We start from the raw sequence: 25,105 nt of genomic DNA, 5'->3' as shown, positions 1-25,105 counted from the left end.
CTCGTAACTCCGATATCTTATTTTAAATCTCAACCGGATCAAGCGTAATTGGGGGGGGGGCAGTTGGGGGGACCGGGAATCTTAGAAAATACTTAAAGCGGTGAGATCAGGATGAAACTGGATGGGAAGAATAGAAACCTGTCTAAGATACGTGACTGACATAACTGGACCGGATCTGCTCTCTTTGGTGGAATTGGGGGGGGGGTAATTTTGAAAATTGAGGTATTTGTAACTTACGAAAGGGTGACCAGATCTTAATGAAATTTGATTTTTAGAAGGATCTTGTGCTTTAAAGTTCTAATTTCAAATTCCGACCAGATCCTGTGACATTCGGGGGAGTTGGAGGGGGAAACCGGAATTCTTGGAAAACATGAAAATTGGGCTATTTATATCTTACGAATAGATGATCGGATCGTAATGAAATTTGATTTCTAGAAGGAATTCATGTCTCAGAGCTCTTATTTCAAATCCTGACCAGATCTTTTGACATTGGGGAGAGTTGGAGGGGGAAATCTTGGAAAAACACTTGGAGTGGAGGAATCGGAATGAAGCTTTGTGGATAGAATAAACAAATGTCCTTGATACGTGATTGACAGAATCGTACTGGATTCGCTCTCTTTGGGGGAGTTGGGGGGAGGGGTTCAGTGATTTGGCGAGTTCGGTGCTTCTGGACGTGCTAGGGCGATGAAAATTGGTAGGCGTGTTAGGGAGCTGCAAAATTTGACTTGATAAAGTCGTTTTCCCAGATTCGACCATCTGGGGGGCAAAAGGGAGAGGAAAAAATCGAAAAAATTAGGTATTTATAACTTACGAGTGGGTGATCGGATCTTAATGAATTTTGATATTTAGAAGGACTTTGTGACTCAGAGCTCTTATTTTAAATCTTGACCGACTTTAAGCCTCTTATTTTCCTTTTTAAATCAATCTATTGATTCATAGAATTTTGTTAGAGCTCATACCATATGATCTCTTGGCTCTTAGCTCTTCTTGCCTCGTCACAAGTGCCATATGAGCTCTTAGCTCTTGTTTTTTTTTTTTTTTTTTTTTTTTTTTTTTCTCTCTTCTGGCAATATAGCCTCAAGTAGACAAATCTTGCATGCTTGGAAGCTATTGATTCTATGCTATGCCTTGATGTTTTCCCGATAGTTTTTTCTGTTTATTAATATATGAGCATAAATAGAGTCAAATAATCTTCTAAGCATAAAACTACCACAAATCACTGTCAATAAATAAATGAAACTCAAAACGAACAGAAATTACAATAAATAGCCAATTCAAACTCAAAGCGAGCAAAAATTAGCAAGAGTAGTCCTGAATACCCCCATGCCTTCTTAAGACCAGAACACAATTTTGCTTTACTGATAAAAAAAAAACAATTACTAAAAAGCAAATGACCGTGGATTGTCACTTTAATTGACATGTACTAATGTTTATTCCTTAAAATTTTTGGTAATTTTTTATTTATGAAAGTAAGAAAAGTGAAAACATTTCAAACGCATTTTGTTTTCAGTAAAGTGCAAATTGTGTTTTGGCCTTGAGAAGTCATGGGGGTTATCAGGCTTACTCATGTTAATTTTTGCTCATTCTGAGTTTGACCTGTACAGTAGTTATAGTAGTTGTTATATGTATAGTAGCAAATTATGTTCTGGTCTTTAGAATGTATGGGGGTTGTCAAAGACATACTTTTTAGACCTTTCAACTATGCTGAACAAAATGGCAATATCAAAATATTGATCTGTTGTGTTTTGGGAATTTATGGGCGTGGATGGGGGGGGGCTTTTCGCCCTTCAATGGCTTTTGACCAATTAAAAGGGCACTAGCCCTTTTTGTTTATCCCCAAAGACAGACTTTGTCATCCTCAAAGACAGGGTTATCATCCTCAAAGACAGAATTTCTGGACCTTTCAATTACGTTGAACAAAATGGCTATATCAAAATTTTGATTGGATGTGTTTGGGGAAATGATGGGTGTGGGGGGGGGGGGTCAGTTGCCCTCCGATCAATTTTGAGCATTAAAAAGGGCTCTAGTACTTTCATTTTCCAATTGAGTGAACTCTTTTCGAAGTTTCTACGACAACAAATTGCCATCTCAAAATTTCTATCAGGTGCATTTTGGGGAAATAACTGGTGTGTGTGTGTGTGGGGGGGGGGTATCCACCCTGCGATCACTCTGAATCGTAAAAAAAGGCATTAGAATTTCTGGTTACCAATCCAATGAGCCCCCTCCAAAGTTTGTAGGATCACCCTTTCTGTATATACCTTATATGCCCCCAGGGTCTAACTTACAACAATTGCCCCGAGGGCTATGGAGGGAGGGGTTGTCATCTTCAAAGACGTAATTTCTGGGCCTTTCAATTACGTTGAACAAAATGGCTATCTCAAAATTATGATTTGATATGTTTGGGGAAACGAAGGGCGTAGGAGGAGGGGCTAGTTGCCCTCCAATCACTTTCGACTATTAAAAGGAACTAGCCCTTTCAATTTCCAATTGAATGAGCTCTTTTCGAAGTTTCTACGACAACAAATGACCATCTCCAAATTTCTATCAGATACATTTCAGGAAAACACGAGGTGTGGGGGGATATCTACATTCCGATCACTATCGATCTACCATCACTCTTAATATCGAAAAGAGTCCCCTCTGAGGATGGGAGGGGTACCCTTTTTTACTCTCAAAAAGGGCACTAGAACTTCTAATTACCAATCCAATGAACCCCCTCCGAAGTTAATACGATCACACTTTCTATTTATACGTTATGTGTCCCCAGGGCACAACTTACAACCCTTGGCCTGAGAGCTCTCGTTGGGTTGTCATCATCAAAGACATAATTTCTGGATCTTTTATTTACGTTTAACAAAACGCCTATTTCAAAGTTTTTGATCGGATGTGTTTGGGAAAATGGTGGGTGTAGGAGGGGGGCTAGTTGCTTTCCAATCGCTTTTGACTATTAATAGGGCACTAGCCTTTTTGATAGTCTTTTTCGAAGTTTCTACGATAACAAATGGTCATCTCAAAATTTCTGTCAGTTGCGTTTCGGGAAAATACGAGGTTTGGGGGGGGGGAGGTATCCACCTTCCAATCACTGAATCTTCAAAGGGCACCAGAAGTTCTAATTACCAATCCAATTAGCCCCCTCTGAAGTTTGTACGATCACCTTTTCTATATATACCTTATGTGCTCCAAGGGCACAACTTACAACCCTTGCCTTGAGGGCTGTGGGGGGGGAACTTTGTCATCCTCAAAGACAGAATTTCTGGACCTTTCATTTACTTTGAACAAAATGACTGTATACAAATTTTGATTGGATATGTTTGAGAAAATGGCGGATGTGGGAGCGGGGTTAAGTGCCTTGCAATCACTTTCGACTGTTTCCAATCGAATTAGCCCCTTTCGAAGTTTCTACGATAACTCCTTCAATGCAAAGTGCCCTGGTCTAAAACCCTCAAAAAAAACAAAGAAAATGAAGAAATAAATAATACATTGTGCTCACATCGCTCTTTACTTACGCAGCGCTATTGTGCTGCTTATGATATCAATTGTAACTTCATCTTATCAAATAATTTAGTTTTTTTCCTCCTGTTTTTTAATAATTAACTTTATGTGTTGTTTTTTTTTTCCGTTAGAGCAGTTGTATTGCTTATTATAGATGAGTTCCTATTGTCTCTTGTACACGTTAAAGTTCTGAAACATGGTCAAATATCCACCAGGGAAAGGCAATGAAACAATGCAAGCTACAGGCTGGGGGATCCCTTTCCTTTGACTCTTAGGGAGCTCAAAAGGCTCCACCTGTTATGTTTCGAGTGTTTGAATCAGAACCATGCTTATTGTTCCTCTGAACAACCCCCCTTCCCTTCTAGGTTTGAAATCAAACATTTTTATAAACTAGATTGAATATTTAAAAAAAACATTTGCGAAGCTTTCTGCTAAATTTTGCAAATTTTTCTCTCTTTCTTGTCAAGGGAAAGAATAAAGTGGTAAAACTGCGAGACGTATTTGCTTAAGATGCACTAGAGTGATATTCCCCATGTTCATGAAAATCAGTCACTGCAGTGCTTTCATATGGATTTTTTGGTTTTACCACTTTTTTTGGGGGGTGGGGGGTAGCAGTCTTTAAAAAGAGATTTTCATTTACTCTTTTTTGCCTAGACGCGGCAGAATGTTGAAAAAGCCGTTGAATGGGAAAATGAACGACTGTATAAAAAATTGGGTCTTCAGTGGAGTCTCACAAGATATCGTGGTGGTGGAAGCCCCTCATTAACAGAATATGTAAGTATTTTTTTTTTTTTTGACAGAGTGGTTCATCTCCGCTTTTGTATTAATTGGACGTTTAGTCACCTGATTTAATTGGCAACAAATGACAAAATTTATTAGTTTTAGGCTAATGTTCAGTGGCCTCATAAACACATTAAAATTAATCATATCTTAAGATTGATTACTACAATTGCAAAAAAAAAGTTGCCTGAGACCAACGCAGCTATGCACGTTCCTCCTCCATCCCAATCTGTTCAAAGGGTCTCTCTTTAAGCCCTCGTAAGACATTCCCATTTCCCTTAAATCTTTTTCTGTTACATCCTCCCACCTTATTCGGGAGCGACCTGTTTTTTGTTTGGCTTAGGCGGTTGGCCGACAAGGACAATCTTTGGTAATTTGTCATCTTTTATCCACAGACTGTATCCTAGCCAACTCATCTTCTATGTCATTATAGTCCCAGAAAGCGGGATTCGACCGAAATTTTCGTACGGTTTACTGTTTGAGATTTGGTCAGTCATTCGGGTACACAAATAATTCGTAGGCAATTTCTCTGGAAAACATCTAGCAAATCCTCTTCCGTTTTTCGGAGCGTCCACTCTTCAGGACTATGCTTGGCCAATTTCATCGCTGTAGCTTCTAATATCATAATCTTGGTTCCCAGACTTATCTTCCTATTCTTCAAAAAAAAAAATCAACTGTGAAGGAAAAAACACCCTGGTTCTTGGCTATCCTACCTTTAACGTCTTCTCTGTGCCCACCATCTTTACTACTGACGCTACCTAGGTAAGTGAAACTGTGAGCTTGATCGATCTTGACGCTACCCAGCATCACCTCTTCACCTTCACTTATTTCTAGTCTTTGCGACTTAGTCTTCTTGACATTAATTTTCAGATCTTATTTTTGCACCCTGAACTCGCAAAACCTCTAAAAATTAATTCATTTTGCTAACATTTCCATCTAGGATGTTTAAATCGTCAGCATAATCTAAGTCTAGGAGAGTTTTACTTCCCCATTTGATTCTGTGTTCTCCTATTACTGTTGCTGTGCTCCTTAGGGCAAAGTCCATCTAGATTATCCATATAAATGGAAATATAATGAAACCTTGTTCAACTCCTGATTTAATACGAAACCAGCTGCTAACCTTATTTCCTACCTTACCCGCAGCAATGTTTTTCTCGTATATAGCACGTAAGACTAATTACTTTAGTGTATTTGTATGGTATACAATATAAGGATAGGAGTTTCGTTAAAGATCCTCTATCAGTTGAATCTAACGCTTGCTCATAATCTATGAAACTGAGAATATACGGTATTTGATTACCATATAGCAGTTCTAGTAGCAGCGGTAATTGTGATAGTAGTAGTATTTTGGTCAATCGATCATCTTCCTTATCATTTTCTGAAAGGTCAATATTAATATACTCAGTTGTTCCTGAGTTACGCCATTTTGACAACCCGTATACATAGAATATATTTCGATTTAGTTCAACACTCCCCTCGACATTCTCTGAAATTGTCACCTAAATGCCCTTCGTCTTTTCAGAAAGTAAAGGTCAAAAATGTCCCCCTTTCTTTCATGTCCGATATTTACAAATAGATCTGAGCACTGGTACATTTGCATGTATAACTCAACACTGATACACTTAAATATAGACCTGAACACTGGTACATTTTTATATTGAAACGAATTTATCAATCAGCAACCTATGGAAGTCATAGTTTCAATCTTCAAACCCAATTTTCTTCAACAAAGATGATTTTAAACCTATTTTCACAACCTCATCGGTGACAATTTCCTTGTTTCAATATTTTAATTGTTTTAGTTGGCCTCCAACAACGAAGAAAGGATTTTCTTTTTACTAATATAATTTGCGCGTTTCCATATTCTCAGTAATGTTTTCTCCCCTGTTCAACAATCAAGAAAATTATGTCATCTTGTAGACTTTTATTCACTTTCTGGGACAGACTCTACGTTTTCTTTGCTTTTATTTTCAATTAATTTTGAAAATAATCCTCTTATACTGCCAATGCAAGTTGTAGCAACAACTGAATGCCCTTTGTTTTTTCAGAAAGTAAAGGCCAAACATGTTACCCTTTCTTTCATATCCCACATTTACAAATAGATCTGAGCACTGGTACATTTGTATGTAGAACTCAACAACGATACACTGAAACAGAACACAGGTGCATTTTTTATATTGAAGCGAATTTATCAATCAGCAATCTATGAAAGTCACAGTTTCAATCTTCAAACCCAATTTTCTTGAACAAAGATGATTTTAAACCTATTTTCATAACCTCATCGGTGACAATTTCCTTATTTCCATCTATTTTAGTTGTTTTAGTTGACGTCCAACAACGAAGAAAGGATTTTCTTTTTCCCCTGTTCAACAATCAAAAAAATTGTGTCATCTTGTAGACTTTTATTCACTTTCTGGGACAGACCCTACGTTTTCCTTGCTTTTATTTTCAATTAATTTTGAAAATAATCCTCTTATACTGCCAATGCAAGTTGTATCAACAATACCAAAATTATCCAGAACCGGCTCATTCTTCTTCCTTTCTAAGTAATATATTACTCCCACAACGGCAACAGTGTACAATACTGAGGTTTTCAAATTACTTATAAGATTCATTCTATAACAACATCAAAAACAAGAAGAACAGCAGGGAATTCATTTCGCAAGACAGTGGAAATCTAATTTGAATGAATATTTCGGCCCTATGTCCAAGAGCCGTCCTCAGCAAAACATAAATATATAGAAGAAGAAAAACTTGCAACAACATACAACCAATAGAACTAAAATAATTTTTTTTTTTTAAACAGTCCCAACATCCTTACTTCAGCGAAATTCAACCAGGACTGATACATAAAGTGAGATGAAACGAGGCAATTCATTGAAATGAAAGAATAATAATTAAAAACGCGTTTTTAGAGCTAATCTTGCTGTTTTGGCTGCTGACCTCAAAGGTCTATTTGTGACTGATTCAAAACACCCCCCACAAGTTAAAAGAGCTGTCGTAATCTCTCACGTCGATCGTGTCCTAAACATTTGTTCTGATTCCTACATCACAGCAGAACTAAAATTTATCAGGAACATACTTTTTAGAAATGGGTATCCTATTTTATTTATTAATAATACAATTAACCATAGACTGAAGAGACACTCCCGTAAAATTATTAGTAGTTTACCGTGTGAGAATCGCGACAAGCCCTCCAACATAGTTTATCTCCCAAACGTCCCAAAAATCACTACGAATCTTAAAAAAAGTCTGCACACAAAATAATCTGTATGTTGTATTTACCAATAATTTCAAAATCATAAATCTCTTAAATTCTGGTAAAGATAAAACCACACTTACTCGCCAAAGAGGGGTCTATCAAATACCATGCGACTGTGACAAATACTATGCAGAACTCACCAGAATTTAGAGAAACGCCTACAACAGCAAAAAGATGTTATCACCAAAGCTCTAAATTCTAGTGTTGCTAATGTTTCTTTTGATTCTACTTTAAGCAGCCATGTTTTCGAAAATCCTAGCCACAAAATACTTTTTGAAGAATCCGTCCTTATTAGCAATAACCTAGGCATAAAGCAGGTAGTTCGAGAAGCAATTGAAATCAGGCTTAAGATTAATAATATTTCTTTAAACAGGGATTTGGGGGAATATTCACTAAATGCTCTATACACAAATTTAATTAAAAACAATCGTACAAAATATTTTAGAAAACCAGTAGATATTAACACAGAACCAGTCACAAATAGACCTTTAAGGGCAGCTTCCAAAAAAGCAAGATTAGCACTAAAAGCGCGTTTTTGATTATTCTTCTTTTATTTCAGTGAATTGCCTTGTTTCATCTCACTTTATTTATTAGTCCTGGTTGAACTTTGCTGAAGCAAGGATGCTGGGAGTGTTCTAAAAAAAAAATTTCATTTTAGTTCTATTGGTTTATTTGTTGTTGTAAGTTTTTCTTCTTCTTTATATTAATGTTTTACTGGGGACGGCCCTTGAACATAGGGCCAAAATATTCCTTCAAATTAGGTTTCCACTGTCTTGCGAAAAGAATTCCCTATTGTTCTTCTTGTTTTTGATGTTTGTGATGGAAAAGCAGTGTGGTCTTCGTCGCTATTTACGTCATTTGGGCAAGTCAAAGATTTTAATGAATATGAATTTTTGAATAAATGAATCTGAATCTGAATTTACGTCTCATTCTATAGCGATTAAGTACATTTTGATTTCTTTCTAACGAATTGTTAATTTCGTTAAAAATAGAGTAAAAATGAAAGATAGGACTAAATTTGCTTCGTGTTTTTTAAAAAACAGTTTTCAAGAAAATGGAGTCCATTAACAACGAACTTTTCAGTTGTATTCGTTTTCTGTTATATTTAGTTTATAATAGCCAAATTTAAATCCCACGATTTAAGAGAAAAATTTAAAAAATGAAAATGTAACACGTCATTTTTGTTTTCAGAGGTAACTTATGCAAATAAATATTTAAATTTTTTTGCCTTCTTCAAAGCATTACTAAGTTTAGCTATATAGTCGATAAAAAATTGAAGATGATTCGTACAGTCGAATAAACTAGGTCAAATAGCACTGTTCAATTACTTATGATGTCATACGGAGGTTATAGTCAAGAACAAACCCTATATTATATCACGGTTGCAGCAGTTGCTGCAACTTAGTAAAAGGCGAAAAGGTAATCATGGTTGCAGCAGTTGTTGCAATTTAGTAAAAGGTGAACCACAGCCCATAGTAATGAAAAGTCGAAAAACTCGTTTTGAAAAAAAAAAACTGCCTGATGAGAAAAAATTGCCATCTAACACTGATTCAGTATTAATTCAGTACAGTTTTCCTGAAGGTTATGGCTTTATTAAGTATTCGGATTTTCAATATTTAAATATTTTTAGGATTTCGCAATTTATGAGGGGATCTAGCACCTCTTGATGCTTTTTGATTGCTTTGTCAATGCTGGAAAGGTGTTTCTAATTAAATATAAAGTCTTAGTGATTATAAATATTTTGTACTTATTTGCAGTATTAATTTTTCAAGAGTCAGTCTTATCACTTTTCTTTTTGTCAGGTTTTATCAAGGAAGGCATCTCAGTCTTCCAAGTTGTTTTCATTAGGTTTTGTATGGCTTCCGTTTCTTCAGAAAGGATAATGCTTCTATTTACTTCAGTCTCAGTTCTAGCCGACCTCTATGTTTTTGACCCTGGAGGAACCTGAATGATTGCAACTTTGGAAACGTTAATAAACAATTTAGTCTAGTTTTAATACTGAATCGCTTAACCCCCTTCTTCATTAAGGAGTGGAGGCGACTGGCTCATGACTAAGGTAAAAAAAAGTGAAAGAATATGAATCAAAAGAATAAAAATGCATTCCTAGTTAGTACGTGTGTTTAATATATGTTTGCCTAAACATTTTGTTTTTAGTTGTAATATAGAGTTTGATCAGATATGGCTAAAGAAAAAAACAGAATTGGAAATCGCTGAATTTTTACCATCTAGTCTACAATCGTTGTCTTACTGCTTAAACAATCGTATTTAACATGTAATTGTAGATATTTTTACGTTTACATTTTGGCTCAATGTTGAGGTAAGTAGTATTCAGCAAGTTCTTGTGACGATTATTTGTGTTGAAAATAAAAAAATTCTTGCAAAAATTCTTATCTCAAATTTTTACACGCAATTATTACAATTTTAATATAACTTACTTTTTATTTGGTAAAACAATGCTTTTCGTTTAACTCTCCCTAAAAGGACTTATGAATGGACTTTATTACCCGTAAAAGTATAACAAACGTGAAGTACGGTGTATTATAAATAAACAAAAACGATAAACAGCGAAAAAAATTCAAACTATCAAAGACAACATGGACTAATTAAAGACCTAAAAGGACTCAATAGAGATTAAAATAGGATTGATAGATCAAGAAGAGTCGTTGATAGGATTTACAATAGCTGAACGCACCAATGATTTATGTTTCAGTGAGTTTGTGAAATTTCTTTCTTTTTTTCTGAGCGGAGAAAGAGATTGTTTGTAATTTTTCTATCTAACCAAAACGTGTAACTAGAAACTGACTTCAATGAAAATGGTGAAATGATGGAATAAATTACTGTTTCTCAGTTGACAGTCCTGACGTTGTCCCGTGGACATCTCTAATGTCAGCTTTACATGATAAAAGACTATCCTAGACTGTTTATTACCATGTCTCACATAACAAATTTAAATAATTCTTTGATTAAAAAAAAATGAGGCAGCCTTTCGTTGTGTTAAAAAAGAAAAAGTGACGGAATAAATAAATTTGCAGAGACAGGCGAGTTGTCTCATCTCTGACAATTGCAAATATGAATTTTGAAATTGGCTTTGGAGAATTCCCCATAAAATCTTGACTCAAGATTGCAATTATCTTCTGTTGAGCCGCTACTATAGACTTGTCTTCGTCTATATAAAGTCGTATATGAATTATTGTTTTTCTTTTTTTTCCAGGTTTTGGTGATACGATTCTTACCCAAGGTACCCATTGACCGTCCTGACTAGGGAATTCGGTTCAAAACTGTGATTTGTTCCCTTATCTTTGGCAGCCATCTATGAAAAATAAGACAAAACCAGGGTGCTTTATTTTGGTTTGGTGCTCGCGTATTTGACTGTTTATTTAATTTGCTTGACCTTTATTTGCGTGTGAACGTTTCCTATTTTAGCTATAGCCATATGCGGATTATTCTCTTTTCTCTTTTAGCGGATTATAATGAGTTTTTTTTTACAATCTCTCTCTTTCTCTCTCTACTTTAATTTCTAAACTTGAAAAGAATCTTCGAGGGGTAAATATGTGTCAAGTATTTTTGAAGGTATTTTGAAGCTTCCTGCCTAATATTGGAAAGGCTATATATTTTTTATTGGTCTCGAAAGTAATAGATGCTTAGATCCAAAATGGTCAGGGGATGGGCTATTAGAAGTGTTGTTTTTTACGTGGGAGGGGCTTTCTTTCATCTACGAGTGTGAGCAGGCCGTTTTTTTCCAAATTATCTGGGAGGGATCCATCGGACCAATTTTGGGATGAGGCCATGAATCCCTCTGTGTTCCTCCCTTCGCTCTTGTAGCTATTTTTATCCACTGTGATTTTTATTTTTGTGTTTCTTGTTTATTTTATGATGCACAAAGTGTGAAAACGCGTCTACTATTATATTACATAATATAAGCTTCTCACAACGATATTATTAATTATCAGAGACCTGAGAAATTCTAATGTCTAGCCCAGTTTTAGTGAGTCTTCCCTTTTTAACACATTATTCTGTTAATTCGGTAAATACACCAACGACAACCTCTTTTGATTCTAATAGCGGCCTGATTTTCTTTCTTTTGATTCTCAGGTTTTATTATCTAATAACCTTATTTTATTTGTTGAATTACTGCTCAAATCTTCTTTTCTAATAGAAGATTGTGCCTAGGATTTAAAAATTTGGCCTTAGTTAGTTCAAAGGTTTTCATTTTTCTTATATATGCGTCAATTTTTACATTGAAAAATCTTTTGTCTCCATAAGATTATTTTCCTAAAAGGAAGACTCAAACAATCTTTGGAAAACTTTTAAAGCATAGATTCAGTTGACAGAAGATTCTGAATATGCCTGCAAAGGAGGAAGGGAAGAGTGTTGGGAATTTACCCCCCCCCCCATTTCTCCCTCATAACATTGATCTGAAGGACTCCACCCAGAAAATATGGGCTTGAAAATTGACTTCGTTTGATTTTTTCTCTCGGGAAAAAGATTTTGGATGTGTGTGTCTATGGCTAGGATATTTGTAACAGCGATATAATTTTACAGCTTTTACGCGCAGGAGCCAAGGTCGTTTTTTCCTAAAATGTTTTGACTATTTATGATGTAGAGCAATGTACCTTTTTAAAATATATTTATGATCTGTTATGCTAAAGCATTTAACCAGTATAACCTTTCATTCAATCTTGTCAATTTTTTCATGCCAAAATGCAGCGCATCTGGAGAGGCTTCTATGGTTACAAAATTAACTAATATTCACTATGTACAAGGCAAATGTTCAAAATTAATGACAATATGCTGTCAAATAAGCCAATGTTTTGCGACAGGTTTTAGTAACATGTATGTGGTATAGCGGTTGCAGTGTCAGGAAACACAAAATCTTTCACAAATCAGGTAAAATATCAGCATCCTTTGGTATTCAATGATTGGTAGCCCCTCTGCCCTGATGCTGGTGACCAGGTCTTGTCGTTCTTGATGAGACACAGTGGATTGTTTCCTTGTTTGTGAACATTTCTGGCGTTTGAGACATTGCGACTCCGATGCTATAACATCGTAATTGAAGTGTCTTAAAAAAAAATCTAATATAGGCCTACTTCTTACAAATAGTAGATAGAAGCAGATTTTATAATCAATAAAATATTCCTAACATCTTTTATACCGAAAATTTGTCAAATTTCGTCCATTACGTTAGTAATTTTTGAGAGGCATTAATCTTGTTTGTTGGATATCTCGCACTAGCATGCAAAGAGGCACAACTTTTAAATTTTTGTCAGTAATTTTAGGTGAAGTTAAAAACAGAGGATTAAAGATACTAGGAGCAAACGTGTAGAACGATCAATTAGCCAGAACAGGAAGACAAGTAAAAGAAATGTAAATAAATTAAAGAGAAAAAAAAATTGGATGTTACAAAAACTTTTTAAAAGAGAAAATTTTTGAAGTATTCCCATGAAATTCTCTGTGGGGGTTGTTGCTCTTGGTTGTTAAAAGTCATGCCAAATTTTGCGTTAATGATGTTAATAAGCTTCGTGATTTAAGCGAGCCAGTGAAAAGTGCTTTAATAGTATGTGTAGAAAAATGTAAATCGATGTCGATAAACATAGAAACTACTTTTTGAATCTTTTTGCGTAAGCTGTCATCGTAAATGTTTGCTCTAATTTCCGTAAATAGTTAGGTTAATGCTTTAGTAAAAAAGATTTTGTAGTAAGTTACAATTCCACGTTGTTTCAAAATGCTGTCTTAACAGTCACCTTACTCAGTTTTCACACAGACAATGATTGATTTGTCATTTGTTTTCTTTTTTTGCCAAGGATAATATCAGCCCTTTGTCTTGAACATTTAAAAAAAAGTGAGATTAAAAAGCTCCAAGGATAATGAAGTGCTTCTCAGATACAAAAACACTCTTACATTTGTTTATGAACTTCTCATTTATCTTGAAATTTTTGTATTTTATTCTTATTAGTAGATTCCTTAAAGCTGAGGAATTATATTAAATGCTAAAAAAAAAAAAACGTTTTGGCTGTCGAAGGGCGAATTTTTTTTTATATTTTTTTTTATTAGTATCATTAAGACAATGCAAAAACGTTTTCAAGGTCAGTATTTGTTCGTAGATACATTAGCAACCCTCAGATTGTTGTGAATATTCTTTTTGTCCGGGTGATTGACACATTATTAAAACCAGAGATGCATCTTTAGTTGTGAATTGACTCCGTTACTTGTTTCATGGAGTCATTAGTTTTTATATAGTTCAAATATAGCCAACGGAAGCGTCCTCTCCTTGCTGACAGATTACATTTTGTATAGGTTTTATATGTATTTAGTTTGTAGTGTATACTAATAGCAAAATTAACCCATATAGGCAATCTTAGTTTTTCTACTCTCGGGAAAATGAAATTATCTTGGGTTTCTCAGTTTAATTTTACTGACGTTTTTGGGTCTAGTAATGCGAGGCTTTTTCATAAAGGTCAGTTTTAGGTTCTGGTCAACTGAGGCCGTTCTTTTCACTGGTGAATTCACCTTTGAGAGATCCAAGAGCACAAGCTAATTGAGTCCCGTTTTCTTCGAAACTAGACTAAGTGGAAATTAGTATCTATGTTACTTTTTGAATACGAATCTTGAGTGTCGATTTCGATCGAACTAATGTTGGGTTTATTGTGCTTCTAGGTTAGCTACATCACCTGTTTTTTTGCGAGTGGTTCGATATTTGGCACTTTGTTTCAGTATATTTTAATACCGATGATCTCCCATTATATATTCATAAAAGTTTAGTGAAATTATTGTAATTTTGCATTTTGTTTTTTTCTTGCTCTTTATTACTCTCCTCCCTAAAGTCTGTCGTGCAACGGTCGTAAATAAATTGTTTTCTATGATTAGCAGTGTAGTTCTTTTTGCCTTTTTTTCATTAGTCTACTAATCAAATTAGTCTACTTTTTTGATTAGTCTACTGTAAAAAATAAGTGAAACATTCTAGTGGTTTCAAAATAAAAAGTTTCTTAGAAATCTGTCATATTTACAAGTTGCGAATTTGACAGAAAACAATGATCTGTGTCAAAAAACCTGACATGACTCGGGGATACACTGGACATATAATCCGAGGCGCTATTGTTATATTAGTTTTCCTCTGGGGAAGGGGCAGCCATCCAATTACCGGAAGATGTAATTGAGGAAGTATTTGGAGAATGCCTGTTAAATCAAAATTTCAATTTAATGAAGGATCGTTTTATTTTAGCTTCGATCAGCAAAGAATTTAGAAAAATTAATGCGAGAATTATTGATCACCTCTCGGGAGAATACAAATCATATATAAGATATGATTCTGTAAAAGACAAAAGAAAAGGGAAGAATTGAATTCAGTCCAGAATTCCTCAGTAAAGAAAAATACAATAGTGATACTTTTGCGTAACTTAAATATTTCAGAAGGGATGTATAGTGGAACCTTCCCTGTTGTTACTGAATTATGTAACAATGAAATTAGGGCGAGTATTATTACTGGTGAAGAATTAGGAAACCAATTTCACATTTCTCGAGTTACGCTTGACTAGTAAAGGCCAACTTGGTGGCAATAGAACGTCAAAATTTTGGTTTTTGGGTAAACTGATGTGACTTGGCCTGTTTTTAGGGCGTCACTTGCCCTTTAAAGAGTTCCACAAACAAATCGGAAACTTGAACTCATGCTTCGTTTTTGCTTCATTCAACATCAGCGATGATCGAACCATCAGAAGTTATAACGTTTTTAACTTTAAAGTAGCTAGACAAATTATCACAAAATCAGTTTAGCGGAACTTCCATTACAAACTACTGAAGGTGATTTGAGACCTGGGAAATGGGAATTGTCCCAAAAATAATTTCAATGAAATCTAATTAACGGAACATATAATCCCTAGTGGTAATCTAATTGAGAAAGTCTTTGGAAAATGTCTATTAAATCAAAATTTCAACTTAATGAAGGATCGTGTTATTTTAGCTTCGATCAGCAAAGAAGTTGGTAAAAATGACGACCTAAAAAAGGCCATGCCATATCATTCCACCCAAAAAATGAACTTTCGACCTTCTATATCCACCAAGTTGACCTCTAATAGAGTCGAGCGTAAAGATCAATTTGGATGCCCTGTTCAACGACACCAATTTCCGTTTCGACCTCCATTTGCCATTAGTGCGATTTGCCAGCAAGGCCAAACTTTTGAATTTATTGTCATCGGCCTGCGTACTCCTGTTTTAATCGTAGTATGTCGTATATGGCATTTTCTCTTGTTAAAGGACAACTTAGCTTAAAAGTTCTACAACAACCTGAAATGACCACTTATCTTTTGAGAACTCCTTAGAACAGTTTTGAAAGTTTGTTTTGTTTGAGAGTTCAGACCAGTGTTACTAAAAATGTCAGATCTTAACTGAGTTGAATCTGATCGGGGGCAGAAAAGGTTTTTTTATAAGGGTTTTGTTTATGTGGAGCAGAAGAATTTAGCCAGTGGAGTATTTAGGTTTGGATGTGCTAGGCGTCGCCTCAATGGAAATGATCAGGGCCAGTGCTTATGAAGATGCGATAGAGTAGTTGCATGAGTACACTCCCCCCCCCCTAACCCAGAAGCCGAAGAGGCTCGTATTACTCGTCAAGATTTTACAAGACGTGCAAAATAAACTTATGACCCTACTTTTCAAGTTGTTTCAACTGTTGGGGAAGCTTGACTGACCTTGTTGTCGCCATGCAGTTCTTTCTTTTGGCATAATACCCTATATTTTTTGTAGTTACACTACATGTTCTTTAAATTATGTTAAAACAAGAATAAAACATGCCCCTTAAAGTACATAGTTCTTTTTTTGGCATAACAGGCTGCCCAATGTTTTTTAGTCAGACTACGTGTGCTTTAAATTACCTTTAAATTAAACTAGAACAAAAAGCAGCATGCTTCTAAAAGGTACTTCATATATGAAAACTGAGGTTCTAGCGTTTGCTTAGTGGACGATATCCAATACTTTTTCAAAATATAACTATTTTAAATTTGAATAAATAAACTGAATAAAAATCAAGCAGAAGATTAGCGGCTACAGAAGCCAACTAGTAAGTTGGCTATTAGTTTCTTACTCGCTTGCACTAGTTAAAAGTAACTTTTGACTAGTATTAACGAGCAAAAGAATCTGGCGACACCTCTATAAAAAAAAAAAACTGCGCCTGGACCTCATAGTTGGTGTGGAAAAGAGGTTCTTTTTATGGACTTATTGAGACCTTCACTGAAATCGGGCCTTCAGTACCTAGGTCGGTGCACTTTTGGATCTAAACTCGGTGTGGCAGCTTGACTTTGGGACCTAGAGGCATCTAAATTCAGGATATCGACTTGCGACTCGGGCCAATAATGACCGAAATCCGAAAAAAAATGAATTTTAATAACAATTAATGCATAAAAATGTTTTTTATGCTGATTCCAAATAAAAAATTCATAAGTTTAAAGCTGAGCTTGAGAAACATTTCCTGATTTTCGATTTTCGAAATCATGAAAAACCATGATTTTACCCCAGAGAGAACCAAGTTGGTATCAATTGAAAATTTTGAGAATACCAATTGATTTAAAAGCATGAAAAAAAAACACTAAATATTGAGCTTCCAGCTGTAGAGGAAATAATGCCACATGGTGGTGTATCCATTAGTAAAAGGTTACGTTGTCTATACAAGACAGATTGTTTTATGTGGACATTTATCTTTATGCTAGATGTAATTCAGTTGATTCAAATGATTTTTCATGAAACTATGTTTGATGATGTATAATTGCGCATCAGGTACTATAAAGGAGGGTTAGTAGGTCATTGTTTAGGCTGGAAGGTGCCCGGCACATTTCAACGCATAAATCGCCTATTTCCCTGTGAACCTTTAGATAAATATAGGAAAGGGTCTAGGGAAATAGGAGTTAATATATCATCTCCCTTCATTCAGATCAAGCCTGGATAAGGGTGCTACAGGGAGATGCCTTCCTTTTTATCACACAAAATGTTCCTTATATTTATTTTAAAGTTTCTGATTTCTGAACTAAACTGATTCTTTTCGTGTTTCTTAAAATTATATGGAGTGATGCGTAAATGCACATCAGCTATTAGAAGCAGTGGCGAGGGGCAGGTGCCTCGAAGAGTGCATTATAATTACCAAATGTTCCAACTCTTATTGAAGATTCACAAGGATACAGAATAAGTTTTGGGGGAGGTAGAAATTGATATCTAATCCCTCTTCAATCCCGGGAATAATTTTGGTCTACACCTTTATTATTTCTACTGGGGATGGGAGTAATAGTATAGCTCTTATTGCTATAATCTTTTTGTTATGTATTATAAATATTGTATTTACGGGCATACCAGAAAACAGAAGGAGAAGGTGGAGCAGGCCATCATGGGCCATCCCAGGATATTCTTTGGTAATTGGTGCTAACAGTACTGCCAGCAGCTTTGTTTTTGCTGATTTTAAATGGCAATTTTCCGCTTTTCTTATACAAAATGTTAAAATAAATTAATCATACATGCACAATGTGTTTAAACATTAAAGGACAGTGGAAGTCGTGATGGCTTCAGCTACATAGAAGACCAAGTCATGCTGAATTTCCATCCGCATTAACAATAATACCCATCTCTGCCCACCCGAATTTCTTTAGTAAAATTACTAATAAGAACTTATTCAACAACACTACTGTTCATTGAACATTTTGACTAAATAATCAAACCTTGTCCAAAATCTTATATACAATCCAATCTTTGAATAATCAAGCAGAAAATTAAAAAAGCGAGAAGCTACCAACCAATTTACAATTATCGGTACATATGCTTTCACAGCAGTAAATCCTGTGTTCATTGGGCTGCAAGCCCACATCATATCTTGGTTAGTCATCATATACTCAGACCTCTCTGAAGTATTTAATCAATTATACTCGTTCCACACCGAGAACGAATATAAACTGTATAGGGTTACATATTATCACCGCATCTCCTCAACCTCTTTCTAAATGCCGTTCTTTCACTGATTCAGTTGGAATATGGCGCAACAATAAGACGGCTGCTAATAGACAATCTTGCCTACGGTGATGATATAGATGCGCTAGCCAACTCTACGCAAGAACTGCAGGCACAAGCTGATAAACTGCACAATACCACACAGCCGTTAGGGATGGAAATCAATGCCACCAAGACCAAAGTCATGGTAACCACGATACGGGATCTAGACAACCCGTTCACTATCACCATAGGTGGGAGATAAGTTGAAACAGCTGAACAATTCCTACCTTGGTAGCCAACGCTCCTCAGATAATTGCCATAGTTCTGAGTTGAAACATCGACTTGTACTTGCTAGCTCTAGCTTCCGAACACTAACCAACCTCCGGAAAAGTAGCCGCCTATCCAACAAAATCAAAATGCGCCTATTCAACAGTTTAGTAATCCTCATATTTACTCATGGATGCGCAACATGGACTATGAAAACCAAAGACAAAAGAAAACTTCTAGCTTTCGAGATGAAATGCCTCCGTTGAATTGCTAGAATCATACACACACTCCTGACGAAGTTGTAAACTCTTCTGAAAACCCGTCCACAGTTATTACTTGGCCTCGAAACTGGTCGTACAGACTCTTGAATATTTGGACTATCTCATAAGGGATCCTGCAGTGAAGTGAAATCCACAAATAGTTGGTAGAGTTCTGGTTGAATTCAATATATCGTTCCAAGAGTTGTCGAACGACAAATACCTGATCGATTGTTGACCTCCCAGAGCGGAAGCCGGCCTGATATTCTCCAATGCCAAAAGCAGTTGTTGTTTGTAAGCGTCGGAGTATGACTTTTGTCACGACAGGTGACTGATGGCTCATGAGGCTGATCGGATGGTAGTTTCTGCGCTCTTTCTTTGACCACTTTTTGTAATGGGTACAAAGGCAGCCTTGCACCACTGACGGGGTACGTGGCAGGTTTCCCGCACCGCAGACACAATGACATGGTATAGATCAATTACATCATACCATCCGACGTTAATGAGTTCAGCGGTGACTCCGCATCGTTTGGAGGAACGAAGTCCTCCAGATTGGACTCCATTCCTTGTTTTAGCGACTTGATTGCTGACTTGAGTGGAGGTGGTGGTCTAAGTTCTTGGTCGGGTATGAGGAAGCGGGTTAGTATTTCAGGATCCGCAGCAACCGGGGGATTCAGTTTAATGTTAAACTATTCTTTCCATCTTTGAATCGCTAATCTCATTTCCATCTTTGTCCAGGATCACTGATGTTTGCGGCCTTTTTTTTCGGCTTAACTCTCGTACCATTCTGAAAACCACCCTGCTGTTCCCTTCTTGAACAGTACTTCGCATTTCTTCCACATATGGTCAGGTATCGCCTTCCTAATCTCTCACTCTACTCTTCACTTAAGGAGCTTGTAGGTATCCCGGCAGTGGCGATCGGATTTATTGCAAAAAAGCCGCTTTTCCTCGCATAGCGCAATGATCTCATCGGTGATCCATGGTTTTTCATTGGGAGTTTTTGGTCCAAAGACAACATTCACTATCTCTATGATTGCTGATGTGGCCTGCTCGATCAGGGAGTATCTTATTCGCGATGGTAAAGGGAGAATGATTTTCCAGAATCTTTCAGATTTTTCGGATAGAGTGGAAGTGTAGGTCTGCCTTGTTTCAGGATCCCGCAGGAGATCCACCAAGAATCCTGGGATTTTTTTTCAATTGTCTCACTTTCATCTGGAACCTTGACATGAGGAGAGTGTGATCAGAGTCAAAGTTTGTTCCAGGCAATTTTTGTAGATTTAAGAAAAGCGTTCGACACTGTTGATTTCAAAGTTTTGTTAAACAGGATGTCCCCGTTTGGGATTCGTAGTACACAGCTTAAATGGTTCAAGCCGTATTTATATGGAAGAAGTATGAAAATAGTTGTTGGTGATTTAAGTAGTAAGTCATTTCCTCTGGTGTGCCACAAGATTCTGTGCTTAGACCACTACTATTTTATATATGTGGATACTCTACGTTTCTATTTATCGGAAGCAGATTTAACCACGTTTGCCGATGATGCAGCGCTTACCATCACTGCAAAGTCTCTTCAAGAATGGGAGAAAAGGCGAACCAGACAGTTACTCAACTACTAACGTTTACGTCTGCAAGCTTTTTTCTGTAAAATAGAAGTAAAAGAAATTATTTAATTTTTTGTAGGATAGGTCAAATTGTAAATAATACTTTCAAATTGATGTTTGATGGTTCGGAAGTGATAAAAGTTTTGATTGTAAATATCTTCGTTTGATTTGGATGTAAATTTTAATTTTAAGCGGTCAATTCTGCGGAGATTTAAACATTTTTTAACCTCTAAGTGCTTTGAAAAATATTTATTATACTTTAATTCATTCTTATATAACGTATGGATGCTCTATATATGCATGTAACTTTGAGTCAAATTTTAAGAAAGTGCGGGTTATGCAAAATAAAGTTCTTCGTATTTTAGAGAAACATCTTAATTGTAGTGATACGGTTTGTTGGTTTAAGTCATTATGTATTTTACCCGTAAAAAAGATGTATGAACACCAGAGTGGTGTATCTGTTTATAAGAGTTTAAATCAGATGTGCCCTTCATGTTTTAGAAATTTTTATTTTGACCATGTCCATTACCATGAGTATGAGACGAGAAATGCGAGTCTACTAGTCAACGATACTGGAGAGTCGTCTAGAGGTGAGTTTTGTGAGCGAAAGTCGAGCGTGAAGGTGTGAAATCGTCTTCCAGAGAGAATCAGGGAGTCGGAGAACCAGTTTTTTTTCAAATTATATTGAAGAATTATTTTTTTGAAAATTAGGTAAAGTTGGAATATCTCTCCCAGTATTTTAATAAATCTTTATAGGTTATTATTATTAGTTGATAGGGGCGAGGCAGGTTGTTGGGGGGTAGGAGATGTATTATCGTTGTTAATTAAAATCTTGTGCTCCCGCACAGGACATGTTTGTGCCCTTCATGGGAGAGTTGGGTATGTTTTTGATAATGGAGTGTAAATAAAATGAACCGAATTAAAAAATTGCCGTCTGAGGATCTCCAGATCACTTTACGTCGATGGCGGTGTTTGTTGTAAATAACTCGGCAGAAGTCGAGCAATCGTTCACCTCTCGCATTGAGTTTTCCGTGACCAAAAGTCCCCATTACATCGGGCCAACCGGTATTACCCATACCTACTATAGTGTTAAAGTGCCCGATGAAAATCAGCACGTCTTTCGTATGGATTTGGTTGATGCGCGCTTTGTAGTGTGAAATGGAATCATTCGCATTCTTCCTCACTTCTGGCGGAGTCTGGAGAATAGACTTGAACGACAGAGAAATTCTTGGCAGCTCCCTTCAGTCGTAATATGGCTATTGTTTCCGAGACTGAGGTGAAAGAAATTAGAGATTTTTGTAGTTCGTTATATGAAGAATCCTACACCTTGTCGATGAACTCCGTCCTTGCGGCCGGACACCAAGAGGGAGGCTCCCGAGGTTTTTATTACTCTTTCGGGGGAGATGAGTCTCAGAGAGGCCAATAACATCCCATTTGTACTTTTGTAGTTCTCCAAGGGCAAGATTTAGTTTTCCCGGTTCGTTAGGTATTCGGATGTTAAGCGTGTCAAAGCGTAGGGTAGTTTTTTTTATCGGAACAATACAATCGTGTGGATTTTCACCCTTGGTGGGGGTCGTCCCTGGCCTAGGATCGTCGCCTGCCCCGATCACGGTAGCTTCGTCGGTTACCCCGGACGCGGCGACAGATGTTTGCATAATATTGAGCCCTTTTTCATGACATCAAAAGAGGAAGTTTCTTAGCAAAATGGGCGGTGGCAGCAAGGCACTCTTCTCCACCAGCTTGCAGAGATCGTTGTCCGTACTCTGGATCCTCTGCCATTCCCTAATTGTCCTCCTATAGAGAATCCTCCCAAAATGGCGTTCAACTTCACCATGCAATTTAACCAATTACTAGGAAAAGGTTTGTAAATGACGTGGTGTCCACACGCCGGTGAGTCCTGCTGAGTGTACACAGGGGACTTTCTTCCTCTGCCTGTACTTACAACCACCGGGCGAGGATGCCCTAGTTTCGATTGAGGACCCCCAGGGACTGGGTCCTCTTTTGGTCCGCGCCTTCTACTCAATGGAGGAACCCTACATATCTGTAGGGTGTTCTCCTATCAGCCATATGGGGATGCACTGATTGGCCTAGGGAAGGCCTCTGCTGAGAAAATCACTCAGTATATAAAATATGGACTAAGGAGGTGTTTAGTAGAGGCCTTGGGTAAAATTGCCGGGGATCTGGAAGATGCAGCTAGACAGCATTATAGTAAAACATTGTACTGGCATATTGATAAATTGAGCGCGAATAGTCAATCTGGACTTCTTCCAGTTAAAGATGGGAACCGGGAAACAACTAGTGATAAGGAAAGAGTTAAAGAAAGATGGGCGGAACATTTTGAGATTTTACAGAACCGGGACAGAGTTACAGGAAAATATATAGAGAAAAATGAAAAGTTCGTCGCACCTTGAATGTGAAGGAAGATATATTTCGTGAGGAGGAATTAATGACAAAACTAAAAGTATTAAAAAATAATACGGTCCCAGATGCTGATAGAGTGGTATATCAGTTTCTTAAATATGCTGGCTATGAGGTGGCAATATATTATTGATTGAATCTCACAATTAGTTACTGGAGATTATGAATATGATTTTCGAAAAAGAGGATATACATAGCGATTTTAGGAAAATCCGAATTAAACTTATGTATGATCGAATCAGCATCCTCCAAAGTTTCTAAGACCATGAGGCAGAGGCGGTTATGAGGAAGGGACAGTCTCCTTAATATACGGAGTAAATTCTGCTCATTTTGGGCATCCCCCCCAAAAAAAAAGAAAATTCTCCCCTCCTGTGTAAAATATTTTTTTTATTTATTCCAAAATACAGTAAGCTCTATTGCCCTCTCCCCCCCCTTCCACGGAAAATAAAACAAAACAAAAGGACACAGATATCCAAACAGTTTTAGGGGAAGGGCTGGTTTGTCTCCAATCACTTTCAATAAAAAAAGAAGAACTTGGGCTCTTCATTTCTAATCGAATCATCATCCTCTAAAGTTTCTACGACCATGTGGCGGAGGTTGTGATGAGGAAGGGTCAGTTTCCCTACTATACGAAATAAATTCTGCTCGTTCTGGGTTCAATGTTACTCTTTACTTTCATAATAACAGCGTAGACCAGAAATGTTCTCAGAAATCAAGAGTAAACCCGGATTTGAACATAAAAATATCTTCAAAAAATAAGGAACAATTAAATCATTATGCTTATATTTATTCGCTTCTAAGAAATTTTATAGAGAAGGAATGAGTCACGGAAATACAAAATATGTATCACTTGCAAGGAAACGAAAGTAGAATAAGAGAGTATTAAGCTGCTAAAATAAAATTCTAAATATACAATTCTTCTTTTTTCAGAAATTTAAAATTATACCGTTTTCAAGATAGCAAGCAAATAAAACTAATCAAATAATAGCAAAAAATCTAGCAGATAATACCCTTTTCATATATAACAAATACAACTTGAAACTAAAACTTTCTTAGTGTTGGGAAGTTTGTTTCACGAAAGCAAGGCGAGAGCGAAGCTGTTCGAGACGACTCGTTATTTGTGTTGCTCCTCCACCATTCTCTATTATTCCCTACAAAAAAGAGTACACATAATTTAGAGATAAACATCATAGAATAAATAATAGATTTACAATACAGTATATTCAAGCAAATCTCGAGACAACACTCAAAATAGAACTTATTAGAAAACTCTATACAACCTCAACAATTTAAAACGAAGAACAATATTTTAGGCCAGGGAAATAAGCCAGATTTTGGGGAGCCAAAAATACAAATTATCTGAAAAGATAACCCTCCCATTTTGGGAAAATACACTTCCCAAATTCTACCGACCGAAAATATAAACTTCACCGAGGTTATAGGATCAAATAGTGTTGGGAGAAGGCATACTTAGGGAAAATTTCTTTATTGTTTGTTAATTATATATTTTATTAATCTTTTTGAAGATATGTCATCTGAAGGTAAAAGGCCTCTACTTAGCACTGAAAAAATTGAAAAAAGACACATTTTTTTCTTAAATTAATTCTAACGATAAATAAAAGATCAAATAGAAATAAAATCCTTTTAATAGACAGCGACAAATTTCACAAAAATAGTAGATATTTCGGTCACATATGCAGTGACCGTCATCAGTAGTTATACTAAACTGAACAATTAAAAACAAAAAAACTTGTAGACAAGATAAAATAAACTACATATTGTTTAATAATCTTATTCTTTCCAAAGCAAAAAAGAAAGCGAGTCTCTTTGACCTTCTTGGATCCGGTTCGTTAGCATTGAATGAACTAACACTTGGACAGAAGTTAATCGCATTGGGCGAGTTGAACTTTGCTTTATCTGATTTTAATCAATTATCGTAAACTGAGTACAAACCAAATTCACCCGTGTCTCTATCTAAAGCCATTTTCTTGAATTTTTTTTTTTTATTTCAAGAGTTTCACGAAACTTTTGCTTTAAACCCCGGTCCCTAGAAGTCCCTCGATTATATACGTAAT

The 25,105-nt window shown here is 36.3% G+C and overlaps 2 protein-coding genes across 2 annotated transcripts in view; one reads left to right on the top strand and one right to left on the bottom strand.

The window, feature by feature from the left end:
- LOC136041157 (cysteine-rich hydrophobic domain-containing protein 2-like) overlaps positions 1–14,397 on the top strand; it is a 36,345-nt gene extending 21,948 nt beyond the window's left edge. Inside the window, exons 3-4 of the mRNA XM_065725691.1 lie at positions 4,147–4,266; positions 10,746–14,397. Of these exons, the coding sequence (XP_065581763.1) occupies positions 4,147–4,266; positions 10,746–10,796 (171 nt within the window). The 3' untranslated portion in view covers positions 10,797–14,397. The remainder of the gene's footprint in view (positions 1–4,146; positions 4,267–10,745) is intronic.
- A 9,399-nt stretch (positions 14,398–23,796) lies between these two features.
- LOC136041136 (cytoskeleton-associated protein 5-like) overlaps positions 23,797–25,105 on the bottom strand; it is a gene marked incomplete in the record, with an annotated part of 192,220 nt that continues 190,911 nt past the window's right edge. The window contains 1 exon segment of the mRNA XM_065725677.1: positions 23,797–24,181. Coding sequence (XP_065581749.1) covers positions 24,083–24,181 — 99 coding nt within the window.

This window comes from Artemia franciscana, chromosome 2 (assembly GCF_032884065.1).
Source record: "Artemia franciscana chromosome 2, ASM3288406v1, whole genome shotgun sequence".
NCBI lineage: Eukaryota > Metazoa > Arthropoda > Branchiopoda > Anostraca > Artemiidae > Artemia > Artemia franciscana.
This window is presented reverse-complemented; position numbering and strand designations above follow the sequence as displayed.